The sequence below is a fragment of the Malaclemys terrapin genome, chromosome 1 (genome assembly GCF_027887155.1).
Source record: "Malaclemys terrapin pileata isolate rMalTer1 chromosome 1, rMalTer1.hap1, whole genome shotgun sequence".
Taxonomy (NCBI): domain Eukaryota; kingdom Metazoa; phylum Chordata; order Testudines; family Emydidae; genus Malaclemys; species Malaclemys terrapin.
In genome coordinates this window covers 21,888,638-21,902,561 of record NC_071505.1, presented here as the reverse complement: position 1 = coordinate 21,902,561, position 13,924 = coordinate 21,888,638, and the positions used below count along the sequence as shown (strand labels likewise).

The following is a 13,924-nucleotide window of genomic DNA, read 5'->3' as shown; positions in this document are numbered from 1 at the left end:
CTGTGTGACCCTGGGCACATAATTTAATGTCTCTGAAACATCGATTCCTTAAACAGAGATTTGAATACTTCTTTACCTTCATGAGATGTTGTGAAGATAAATTTATGAATGCTTCAGAAATGCTCAGAGACTGTGGTGATGGGGCTATATATCTAGCTTTGATGGTAAAAATATGAGAGAGCCATAAGGAAGAGAAAAAGAGATGGAACTTTTAATACCATTTACACATTCAGGGCTAAATTATCCCTTGTCTCTGTGGGGGGAAGAATAAAAGGAGCTTCATCCACTGCATAAAAGCTTTGGATACTCACAGTTCCTGTGTCTATGAGATCTCATATACATGGTGTGATAACTATATGTGCATATATAGGATAAGAGCAGCAGCTGTTTAACTCAGTGTAGTTCCACTGGAGTAAACTTACAACTGGGAATTTGGCCCATATGCTGTAATTTTAATAGCAATTAATTTTACTCATGCAAATTATTTACATACCAATAGGATTGTAAGCCCTATAGAATCTCTCTCTGCTTTAGGTTTAGCAAATCTTCATAATGAATGTGTATATTTGTGTGCATATCATAGATATTTATTTATATATAAATCAATAAAATGTCCTCAGGTGAGGTACTTCAATAAGAGAAACCACACTAAGACTTGACTTTCCAATTTTGCTTGTCTTTTTATAATAGGAAAACCAGTGTATATTACACTTCCCCATTTTCTGTATGCAAGTGAAGATGTGTCCGAGAATATTGAAGGATTGAGTGCAAATAAGGATGAACACGAGACCTTTTTAGATGTAGAGCCTGTAAGCCAACATTTATAGTATTTATTTCTTGATAACCATGCACAGTATTGCTTTGCAGTGTAGTTATAATACTGATTCACTTCAGATATAATCGGAGGAGCCCATATTTTGGTGTTTGGGTTTTGCAGAACCCCATCAAATCTTATTCTGACCTCCAAAGTTTGGTAGCTCACATAAAAGTGTTAATTTTGACTCATCCCTATAGTTGACAGATTGGGGTCAGTATGGGTTGGCAAAATCTCAGTCAGGTTTTGGTTTTTACAAAACTATGCAGAGAGTCCATTTTCTACGGATCATCAACATTCGGAGAGAATTGGTTCAAAGAGTCTGTTTTTGCACACTCTCATTGAAAAAGGGATACTTGAAGATGCTATAGGAATAAATTAAGTTACACAGATCATGTTTTTTAAATACTTGCTACTTGTCATTCTAAATTGCCAAATGGTCTTTCTTCCAGCACAAAATACAAACATTTCTCCACAATACTGTTCAACTTCTCAGTCTATATGAAACCAACTCAATTGTAAATCATAAACACATATGCAGAGCAGCCTAAGATCAGATGACCTTTTTAGGCAAACATATGCCATATGTAACACCACATCGTATGACAGTTTGGTGACCACAATCTTTGCTACAAATTATTGTGTCAAATACGATCATTGTCTTGTTCTGTGATCACTATTCTACGTATGTATAATGTACAGTGATGAAAGTGGCATCCATGTGGTCTTATAGTTATATGCCATACATTTGAGAATTTCATCCATGGTGGGTGAAAAACCTGTTGGGGCCACATTTTCAACTGATGTAAATCAGTGTAACTCCATTGAAGTCAATGAGATTATTCTACTTTACACCAGCTAAGGATCTGGCCCAAGATTGTGTTTAAGCCAAAGTTGTTCTATTCCTCTCTAAGTTATCCCCTACAGAGCTCATCTATTTTTGCTGTGTTTTAAACATGTTTTGATTTTGTTGGTTTCATTAAGTAGTAAGTCTCATCTAAATTACAGTCACAGTTTAATTAAGTTGACCAAGTAATTGCAGTACAGCCTGTTCTGACCATAACAATGAAGCCTCCCGTTTATCTGATTCCAGAGTGCATTTGATTGCCACACTTTGCAACTGTGATAAATTCCTAAATAAACATTTTTGTTGAACCTCTGATTTTAATCAGCTTCAATTTTCCCTCCACTTAGGTCCTAGTCCCGCAAAGCATGTGCTTAACTTTAAGCATGTGGAGCAGTCCCATTGAATTATTTCAATCCAGCTATTCACATGCTTCAAATTAAACACTTTTTATACTGGATTGGAGCCTGGCTGAATCATTCAAAAAACAAGTTAAAGTGGGGGAAAACTGAACAGGCGACACCAACATGTTTAACCTTTAAAATGAAGATTAAGATTAACCTATGTGTCCGAGAAAGTAGTTGTGAGTCTCAGTCATCTTCCTAAGGTACAGATGTCCACAAAAACGATCTCTGCAATTGGTATTAATTAGAGGTGGTCCAAAAATGGAAATTCCACCCCATGGAAAATCTGAGACTTCAAAATTTGGTTTGTTCTGAATCAGGATGGAAAGTTGAAATCTTGGAATTTTTCACAAAACAAAATATCTAGAAATATTTGGTTTTGACCTTATAAATTATAACATAATGTAATATAACAAACATTAAAATGCTGAAGTCTAAATGAAATATTTAGACTAGAGCTGGTTGGGAATTTTCTGACAAAATGTTTTTTTTTTTTTGGTTGGGACTGAAACTTTTCATGGCAATGTATCCATTTCTCAGGGTCAGGATGGGATTTCTGGGGAGCAAGTGTGAGACAAGAGTAGTCAATAGCATGATGGTCTGTGCACTCCCCTAGGGTGTGGGAGACCCAGCTTTAAGTCCTTTTTACAAATCAGAGACGTGAACTTGGGTCTCCCACATCCATGGTGAGTGACCTGACTACAGGTCTATGGACTACCCTGTGGGCAAAGAGCCTCTCTCTCTCTCTCGTTTGTTTGTTTTTTGTTTTTGGTGACAAAATTTGAGTGGTCTCATTTTCGTTTTGATGCGGAATGAGAGAAATTTAGAAAACTTCAATTTTCATGAAATGGAATTCTTGTTTTCTGGCCAGCCCTAGTTTTCACCTTATCGGAATGAAACATTTTGTCTTTATCGAAACAAAACATTTCAATTATTTCCTGCCAAAAATTTTGATGAAATTCCTGCAAAGTATTTTGAATTAATCAAATCAGCATTTTCTGATGGAAAATGGCTCTAATATTAATTTGCAACCTTGATAGTCGTCTCAATAAAGACACAAGAACAGATTGGGCATGAAGAATGAAATGACCCTTTGACCCCTCAAAGTAATCCCAATGGTAAACAAGTTAATGAACAGTGTTAATTCAAATTTCTCTGATGTACCTATTCCAGACTTAAGCTTGTAGTGGCCACTATCACAAGCATTAATATCATTGTGGTTGCTTTATTTGTTTTGTTTTATTTTGTGTTTTCTCCTTTTCTACCTTTCTGGCTTTAGACCACTGGGTTTACATTACGATTTGCCAAAAAGCTGCAAATAAACTTACTGGTGAAGCCTGCACCAAAGATCGAGTAAGTGTTTTCTCTGTCTTTTGTTTCTAAAATACAGGTACAATATTTTGTTTGTTAGCCCTTTTGCAATTAGGGTGACTGGCTCTACAAAAATGCTTGGTAGAGTTTCAATAAATATAACCTAAATATTAAGTATACATTTCATAATGACAGTATTATGATAGTGTGTCTCAGTTCTGCAGTATGGCAGCTATGTGTTTATATTCCTAAACCAACCCATTGAAGATTCCCAGCATTGGGGAAATCCTCGGGTAGTAAAGGAATGAAGTAGTTCTATACAGTTCACATCTCAGCAGTTGGCACAGGATACATGGCGAGGGTATCCTTACACCCTAGTGATCTCTGAGTGCTAGAATGTCCCTTGGGAATTGGTGGGGGTAGGGGGAGACAAGGAGTAGTTGAGGACCTGGGCCCACAATATTACTATTAATGAAAGCAGCAGTTAATACGTAATCTCAGTGGTCCCTGAGACTTCCGAAGAAGATTCACTTGGTGATTTCCCCTCCCTCCCGGGCTCTGAACTTAATCATTGATCAAGCCCAACAGTGAATACGATTTACTTTTATAATGATCATTTAATTATGTTACTGGAGACTTAGGGGTCTGTTCTGCAGGATGATACATACTTTGGCCCTGATCCTGCAAAAGCACTTAAACATGTATGTGCAAATCTTTCAGCATGTGAATAGTCCCATTGATTTCAGTGAGGTTACTCAGGTACTTAAAGTTAATCACATGCTTAAGTGTTTTGCTGGATTAAGGCCTGAGTGCTCTGCAACTTGTAAGATCAAGTCCCTAATTCTTTTCCTACATTTCAGTATTTGCTATCACCCAAAAGGGAGCTTTTTGAAATAAAATATTAGAACACTTTCTAACAAGCTTGTAAGTCCATTGCAATCAGAAATAAATGTAAATATAAAGGTGTGAAATTTTGTAAATAAAATCTTAAATATTTTCCAATTTGTGAAATTTAAAAATGCCAAACATTTCAACCTGCTCTGTAGCTCATAAAAAGCCCAAATATTTGTGAATGTCATGAAATGTTCCATTTTTAATTGAAACAATTTGCTGATATTTATTTATTTTTAAATGTCCTTCAGCTCCAACATTTGCAAGGAGAAGTCAAATTTCAGATTTCTTGGGAATGTCTGGCATGCACTAGGGGCCTGATCCAATGCCCATTGAGGTCAATGGAAAGACTCTCATTGGCTACAGTGGGCATTGTATCAGGACTTAGAGTCATGTTATGAATCTACAAACAATAAATGGGATGAGACGCAAAAGCAGAATTATATAGTATATGGAGATTGTAAATAATATGATCATTCCAAAACTAGTGCCAATGAAAAAGATAACCGATACCGTACTGTGAGACGGTTGATGCAGCACGTTACACAGGAGGCACACAGTGTGTTTTCTTCATTGTTTTATTTAACTTTAAAACAAAAGTCATTCTGACTGAAAACTGTATTGAAAAAAATATATGAATGCACTAGTCTTGGAATGATCCCATTATTGTGCGTGCATATATATAAATATTTGGGTGAGGTGATAGTGATGGCTTTCCCGTCAGACAAAAATGTTTGATGCTTCAAAATGTTTTCTTATCTCAAAATATGATGAAAAACTGAAATCTCAAACATTTTTGCAAAACAAAAATCCAAAACATTTTTTCATTTGGGTCAACCAAAATGGTTTGCTTCAATAATTTTGAAAAATTTCATTTCAGTGTCAACCTTTTTTCCTTTTTCTTTGCCTTTATTTTAAATTTAATAAAATTTAGAAATAAGAAGTTATTTGAAATCCCCAAATGGAAACTTTCTGGTTCCATATGATCAAAATAGGATGTTTTGATAATCTCAGTATTTTTTTACCAATTTTTTTTTGAGTCAGTGGTTTTGTTGAATTTGTCACTGTTTAACAAATAGTTTCACTTTCAACAAATATGTATTTTTTGACAAAAATGATTTGTTGAAACGTTCCCAATCAGTGCTAATAAATACACACACACCTACATATGTGTACTTAATATTTTGAAAGAGATTATTGGTTCCATTCATGGTCCCTATTTTAAGTATAAAGTATATTTTTCAAGCTAGTAGACTCTTTCAAAATGGAAGAAACCTTTTAAATCTATCCACTGTATGTACACATGCATATTATCGTCATTATTATTTATATGTAGTAGCACCTACAGGCTTCAATCAGGGATCAAAATCTTATTGCACCTTAGGTACTATACATGCATCTAATTTAGAATACAAACAAAGAGCCACCTCCGACTCCACAAGAGATTTTAATCTAACTATATGATGAAAGGCAACAGACAGATTTGAAAAACGGGTTTGGGAAGGGCAAGGTAGAAGAGAAACAATTATGTAATAAACATATAGATGATCATACATAAATTATCTATCTATCTATCATCTATCTATCTATCTATCTATCTATCTATCTATCTACTTTCTCATACCCAGAGTACTAGATGAAGGATGGTATGCATAACGGCTGTAGTCATAGGTGCCCACTCCGTGGGTGCTCCAGGGCTGGAGCACCCACAGAAAAAAAATAGTGGGAGTTCAGCGTCCACTAGCCGCAGCTGTTTAGTGGCTTGGGGAGAGGATTGGGGAAGGGCAGAGACCAGCAAGTGGCAGGTGGGTGGGGCTTCAGGGAGCGGGAGGAGTGGGGCAGGAGGGAGTGGAGCGAAGGCAGAGTCTTGGGGGAAGAGTTGGAGTAGGGGTGGGCCTTGGGGCGGAGTGGGGGTGAAGCACCCCCAGGGGAAAAGTAGAAGTTGGTGCCTACGGCTGAAGTAACTTATATACTTTCTACAGAGCAATGTGCTAGTTTGAATTTACTGGAGGTTTGCCACCTGAACACATACAAATCATACTTCCTGTCAATTTCAGCAAAGAGGTACAGGGGTATGAGAAATTGATAGATGGAAATTGTGACTATGCAATGTGCAGATAGTGTGTTGTGGTTGTTTCAATATTTTATTTCACTATTTGTTGCAGTGCTTTATCAAAACTTACAAAATCCTATATCTTTCCTGTTCTTTGGCTGAACGAGGTTAGTATGTTTTCAGTCTATTAAATCATTCTAATTATTTCATCTTTATTGGAAATAATCTGGGAGATTTACCAAAAAATAGTCCAGAGCCAAAATTTTCAGTCTTGTTTGTTTGAAATCAGGCACCTATAGCTAGAGCCACAAAAGCAGTTAGACACCTAATGTCCACCTTAGGTGCGTAAATCCAACAGGAGGGGTCACTGAGATCCTGAAAACCCCCACTCAGCTGCTTCCGAACACTGTAAACACCTAAAGTCATTAGCTGCCTAAGTTTCTTCCAGTGAGCATGAGCACAGCGACCTCAGTCTAGGGCCTCAGGCTCTTACCTCAGACCTGAGTCTCAGCAGCTTCATCAAACTAGATGTTAACCAACCTGTCTCGCCAGTGGGGCCCAATCCAGCAGGCATTTTGAGCGCAAGCCTCCAGCCTCACAAAACAGCTGGAGGAGGTGATGGAGGTTGTGGTTAAGGCATTCTCCTGAGATGGGGAGACCATTCTCCCCAAATCCCTTCTCCACATCAGGCAGAGAGAAGACCTGAACTCAAGTTTCCCACATCCTTGATGAGCGCTCTGATCCCTGGGCTAAAACTTGTTTGCAAGTCAAAAGTTAGGCTTATGCACTTTACTCCAGGAGAGGGCACACAGCTGAGAATCCCAGTCGGTGACAGGCTCCTCCCTCTCCCCTAGACTTAGGTGCCTAAGACCCATAGGGGGAGGGGCTTAAGAGCCACTCCTCTCCTTGGTATTTCCCTGCTCAGCAAGCTGACTTTTGCAGATCCCATTCTTAGGTGTGTATCCCTCCATAGGCACTGTGTAGGGAGCCTGGGCACCTAACTCAGGGCTGTGGATTCCACTGGGTGGCAGGGCAACAGTTAGGCATTGCAATGCTGAACATTGCAAAGCCCAAGTCCCTTTGTGGATATAGCCCTTAGATCCATGTATATGATAACATTATATGCAATCACATTGTCTATAACATGTATATGTTCCATGAGAAAGGACTGTAAATGCTCTTGCACTCTTTCAGACAGCGATCATTGATGATGAGAAAGCAGCAATGTTCAGATCAAAAGTGATCTCTCCAATCAAGCTGTTGCACTTGCTGCAGGTGGTGCTGATCATAGTCGGCATCATGATGATCCTTGTGTTCATAGTCTCATATTTGATATGCAGATCGAATAAATTAAGTAAGTAGATCTCTGGTGCTGCTTGCGCAGCCTGCCATAGGAGCTTCACTAGAGTAATGACTTCAGCCTAGGATTGCCAATTTTGTTTGGATGAAGGTTTCATCACATGACATAATCTTTAATGAAAGTTAATTTTTAATTCCTGGAGACTCCAGGACAACCCTACAGGATTGGCAGCCCTACAGTTCCAGCCCCAAGAATTATTCTAAATTCCAATCAACCTCAACACTTATCCTTTCAGTTTCGAGTTCTGGTTTCTCCTTTTGTAAAGGTCCAGCATTTTTCAGTTGACATTTACAAATTCTGTTCCTAGCCCTATTCAACCAAGGTGCTATTGACAGATTGAAATTCATGCAAGATAAGACTTTGGGAATTGGGTGACTCCAAGAGTGATGTCTTGTTTTCAAAGAGTTAATGGGGCTTCTGTGATCTGAAAAAAAAAAAAAAAACATGTGTGTTGTCCAGAGCTATTCCACAGATCAGAATGGCCTCCTTGGCTGCTCCACTGTCCATCTATCTGGTAGAATGTCAGGTGAAGCCACATAGTTACAGATGCACATGATCTCCTAGTAGCAAGTCCCTGCTGGAACCCCCAAACCTCCAGTGCACTGCAGTGCAGGCCCCCTCTGTAAGCAGAGTGCTCAGGATGTATGGATCTCTTCCATAGGGTTCCCAATTCTCCCTGATCACCATTCTGCATCAGAACCACACCAATTTCTCTGGGTCTTGGCCCTCTGTAGCCATGGAGAATAGGACTGGACATGGTCCTATAATGCAGAAAGAGGTACAGCAGAGTAGTCCAAATAATCGCAGTGGATTTGTTATAAGAGTTTAGATGGGGATTTTTGGGTGATTTGAAGGAAACGAGGGAGTGTATAACATCAACTTCTATCAATAATATCAGAGTACAAATATCATATCACAGAGCAGTGGATCCCATAATATAAAACAAGAGGTTTTCAGTTCCCACAATACACTTTTCTCTCAGGTCAAATGGGCTAGCCATTTTGTAGGAAGAGTGTATACCACATGATTAATTAACTTTTGACTTTTTCCATTATAGGTAACAAAAGAGATTACATGTAGGCAATAGTTACTTCGAATTTCAAACAAGGAGTTTGTCAAATTCAGTGGCAAAAGAATCTGGTCTTACGATATCGTATATACACATAAACAGGCTATGGAATGAATGTGCCTTTCCTTTCTGTGAAGAACGTACAGAATCCAGCTTCTCAACCAGCAACGCCTGATCTTTCAAAAAGCGCATTTTTACAACCTCATTGAAGAGGCCACAACAATATCATATTCTGAAACCACTATCATGGTACAAACCTCTAATACAAATAGCATATTAGCAGGTGAAAACTGAAATCCAATTTGGAATCCAATCCACTTTCTGCCATTTATAGAACTTGCTTGTTCGCGTCTCTTGGGACTGTGAGAATAGGAGTAAAAGCCAGTTGCTGATGTTCTGGTTCTAAGTATGTGGGATGGTGACCTCATCAAGCTCATGCAGTGCCCTAGAAGTTATTTTTCCCCATTCCTTCAAGCAATGGAAGTTGCTGCAGTAGAACTGCTCTCCTGTCTTCAGAGATGTGAATTTTAATGACTATAAAGTTTATTATGTAAAGTGTTAACCATAATATCTGAATGTCAATAAAGGGTTTCTGAAAAGCTTTATTTTAAACTATGCATGTACAGACATGAACAAAATACATGCATGAATGCTAACAGTGGCTGATCCATAGCCACAAACTGCTTCCTTTCTAAACATTTGTGCAGCAGTCTCATCCCTGTCCTTGGTCCGCTGTGCTCTCCTTCACTCTTTTCACCTTAACTGCTGCTTCTCTTTCTGGCACTTCCTTGGCCAATAGCTTGGCCCCTACCAAATTCATGGCTGTGAAAAATCACCCTATACTATACAGATTTCACGGGGGAGATCAGCATTTCTCAAACAGGGGGTCCCAACCCAAAAGGGGGTTGCGGGGTGGGCAGGGGTCTCAAGGTTATTGTAGGAAGTTTGTGGTATTGCCACCCTTACTTCTGTGCTGCCTTCAGAGTTGGGTGGCCGGAGAGTGGTGGCTGCTAGCTGGGCACCCAGCTCTGAAGGCAGTGCCGCCGTCAGCAGCAGCGCAGAAGTAAGGGTGGCAGTACCACGACACTCCTACAATAACCTTGCAACCCCACTGCAGCCCCTTTTTGGGACAAGACTCCTACAGTTTCAACAAGGTGAAATTTCAGATTTAAATATCTAAAATCAAGAAATTTATTATTTTTTAAATCCTATGACTGGGAAATTGACCAAAATGGACCATGAATTTGGTAGGGCCCTACCGATAGCATTTCCCCCTACAAAATAAATTCTACTTCTCTCAGTCTCTTCTGTCAAGTTCTGCTTTCATGTCCTCTACCACCAGCTTAATACTTAGGGGATAAAGGGACTCTTGCTTCTTCTCAAATTTCCCCCAAAAAAGAGCAGCAGATTCCAGGCCTGCTTCATCTCCCCCACAGGCAGGAGCGGATTCTAGAGAAGACTGGCAGACCCGCTAGCATTACCATGATCCATTGGCTTTGGTAGAGTATCAGGCAGTCCCACTCTCCAGATGTAGAAAGGAAGGAGGTGTCCACAAGCACATTCCCTTTCAGCTTGTATATGCACAAACTGCTGTTTAACAGGAAAATTCAACCTAGGTGCTGATCCTGTAGTCACTGAAGTCAAGGCAGGCTGTTGGATTGTCTTCAGTGGATGTGGATCAGGTGTCTGGCGAGCTCCCTACAACTCACTGTGACATCAACAGGTCAAATCCTGAGAGGCACTGAGCACTTGGAATTTTCATTCCCTCACTGGATTCAATGAGAGCTGCGTGAGTGCTCAGCATTTCTCAGGACTTGGCTGATTTGTCCTCCAAGGTGAACTGCAAAGGAAAAATAAATCCTGAGGACATATTCACAGAAATACAGCCTAAAATGTTTAACAGCGTGGCCTGGCATGCTGAAACATTGCTCACAACTGGTGGTGGGAAGGGAAAGAAATTGATTGAAATGCTATTCTATGTTTGCAGAACATTGTGCTTGGATTAAAACATTTAGCTCCCACTGAAGTCAGCAAAAACTGACCAGGTACATTGAAGGGTACAAGCTGACCCTTTGTACCATGACCCTTTGTAACAGGTGTGCAATAAGCTGTCAATTCTAACTTTACTTTAGCATTTGTCCAAAACTGCAGTAAGAGCTGTATACATACAATACTATTCTTCTTTCCTTTGAGTTTAGCATATGTTGATATTGATATATAATATATTAAACACTTGGAGGTCTTTTTTTGTCAGTATCCCAGAGTCAGAGCCATGTGGCTAGATAAAAACAAGCCCACTAATGAAATACCGAGAAAAGCACTCCGTGTGCATTGGTAACTACAGTAAACATTATAACCACAAGGAATTAGAGCTGGTGGAATTATTAACTTCTAATGGTGGACTAGATCCTCAGATGGTGTAAACTGACATAGGTCCATTGAAGTCAATAGGGGCAAATGGCTTTACAGCAAAGGAGGCTCTGTCCCAGTGATTCTTGAACAAGTTAGCTCTGTTCCTCTTTGCTAAACATTTGCATCCTGATCCTGATTGCTGGTAACATATTGCTATGTGTAAGTTCTTCCTGAATAGGTTTTGTAAGCAAACTGCAGCCCATGTGTTTCTCATAAGCTGTTTACGCTGAGTCTGTTCTCCACTGCTTTGTACCTTGTGTACTCGTTTAACTCTGGGCGAAATTATTGGAAAGAGGCTGCCCTGACAGATCTTGAGCTATGGCCAGGGAGCGTTTCCAGATGCTCAGGATGGGGAAGCAGGGAACAAAGATGCCTTTAAGCTACTTTCACATCTCCTGATCCTGGAGCAGTCTGTGTATTGGTTGGGTCCTACACACAAAGTTAACTTGCACTAGTTGCTAACAACCCTAAGGAGCTGTTCTGACAGCAAAGGATTGCTGAGGTCCAGGGACTCCATTATCATACTTCCTTTCCCCCCACATTGAATGCTACACTACTTTCTTTGGGTTATTCATTGTGACAGAATGGCCCTATGGACAGTTGGATGTCCTAAACTGCTCTAATTTACAGTAGAGACTGGCCAAGCACCAGGACAGGATCATGGGGGCATAAAGGTTGCTTGAAGCCAATAAGATACTTTTACCCCTTCTCCTCTTGAGCTGAACCAAGCACAGCTCTACCATAGCTCATGCTATGACCCCAAGTCCCACACAAATAGTCTTTTTGTGCCAGAGTCTAAGGGTGAAATTCCAGCCCCTTTGAAGTCATTGGCAAAACTCCCGTTGACTTCAATAGGGTAAGGATTTCGCCCTAAAATTTTGGCTTGATGTCTATTGCCAGCAAGTCAAATTTTCCTGGCTTAGTGTCTGTTGCAGCTGTGGTCCAGAATGCCATCCCATGATTTAAAATCTTAGGGCCCAATCCTACATAGACATAAGTAGCTTTAGTCCCATTGGTCTCAATGCAAGATTGAGATGTTAGGCAATATTCACCATCTAGCCTGCACTTGGAGTATGATCAGCAGTTATTTTGCTCAGGGCACTGTTTACAGAGATTCTAAATTGATGTACTGAAAACAGTAAGTTAATTATATGTTTGTACTTGAGTTACCGATAAGCTCTCCATTTCTCCTTGTTAAGCCACATACTGAATATGCATTTATGACAAATGTTTCCAAGCCTTACAAGTGGAAAATAAAGCTCACCATGTAATGAACACCCTCTTTCTGAAATTCATGCCTGGAGTTATAAATTAATACAGAAAGGAGATATGGTTGAGGCTTATTTCAAGATGGATAGAATTTATTTAGTGTGTACAAGTCAGTGTCTTAGAAGTGCATTTCACTCTCATATGACTACAGTACTTACGATGCCATACTGCTTGCATTCAGTTTTTATAATATACATTATAGCATGGGTGGAGTGTAAGATGCATTACCTCAGAAGCAGCCCCAGGAGCCATTGTACCTCAGAGACACCCCTTCCTGCTTCCCTCTGGACCGGCAGGAGTAATAATTTGTAGCTAGCCTATACCAGCAACAAATTACAACATCCCTCTTCTGGCCCAACTGCACAGACTGGCTGTGTTGGAAAGTGGAGCCTTGGATTCACCCATTTCACCATGTTTCTTGCTCACCTGCTTAACTCCTTAATTACTCCTGGCTTGGGTATCCCAGACATGCTTATTCCCAGCACAGGTGTGTCATCTGAGTCACAGTCTAGCTCATGAGTTCAAACTACATTTATTCTTTCAAATCCTTCCTTAAAGCTTTTCCAAACAACCCTACTGATGTCAGTTCACCTAAATTAGATGTGCTGTTACACCCTACTAAAAACAAACGGCAAGCTCTTAGACATCCAGGGCGATTTGAATGATTTTATCTGGCCATTTAGACTGGAGTGCGGAGAGGGACTGTACTTTATACGTGGCTGAGAACACTGTCAGCATTTAATAAACAATAAATAATAGTACATGTATTTTTGTATTGCTTTGATGGAGTAACCAAGAGACACATAAACATATTACCCATTTAACCTAATTCAAGCCACATTTCTGATTAGGTATAATGTTTGTTCTCCCCTCTCTTCTCTCATGTAATCTAAATGAGCACCAGATTTCTCTGCTACTTCTGTGTAGAATTTTCAGTAGCCCTGGATATAACTGGGGTGTAGCTTTCCCCTAGACCTACAAAGAAAAAATCATCAAGCTGCTATAAGACTGTAGCCATCCTGATCACCACTCAATTGAGAAAGGACTGGAAAGCTTTGAACTATGCGCCACCCAATGGACACACATTTGTCCACAAATATTTAAGACTGAAACTTTAGCGAGGAAAGGTGGGTGAGGAAATATCCTTTATGGGGCCAACTTCTGTTGGTGAGAGTGGCAAGCTTTCGATACCCAGAGCTCTTCTTCATGGCTGGGAAACAGAAGTTGGTCCCATAAAAGATATTACCTCACCCACCTTTTCTCTCTGATATCCTGGGCCCAGCACAGCTACAACAACACTGCATACGATATATGAGTGAAGCTGGCCAGCTGAAAATAACTCAGGATACACACACAGGCTCGATCCACAAAGGACTTAGGCTAAACATTACATGCCTAACATTAGCCATACTGCCACCCAGTGAAATCCCCAGCCCAGAGTTAGGCACTCTCACTCCCTGTACAACACAGAGGGAGAGTTAGGAGCCTAAAAAGGGA

At 40.0% G+C, this 13,924-nt stretch overlaps 1 protein-coding gene across 3 annotated transcripts in view; it reads left to right on the top strand.

Moving 5' to 3' along the window:
- CD36 (CD36 molecule) overlaps positions 1-12,433 on the top strand; it is a 56,707-nt gene extending 44,274 nt beyond the window's left edge. For all 3 annotated transcript variants that reach the window (XM_054017388.1, XM_054017373.1, XM_054017379.1), the window contains exons 10-14: positions 691-809; positions 3,342-3,415; positions 6,430-6,484; positions 7,512-7,671; positions 8,735-12,433. In XM_054017388.1, the coding sequence (XP_053873363.1) occupies positions 691-809; positions 3,342-3,415; positions 6,430-6,484; positions 7,512-7,671; positions 8,735-8,757 (431 nt within the window). In that variant the 3' untranslated portion in view covers positions 8,758-12,433. The remainder of the gene's footprint in view (positions 1-690; positions 810-3,341; positions 3,416-6,429; positions 6,485-7,511; positions 7,672-8,734) is intronic.
- The last annotated feature ends 1,491 nt before the right edge of the window (positions 12,434-13,924 follow it).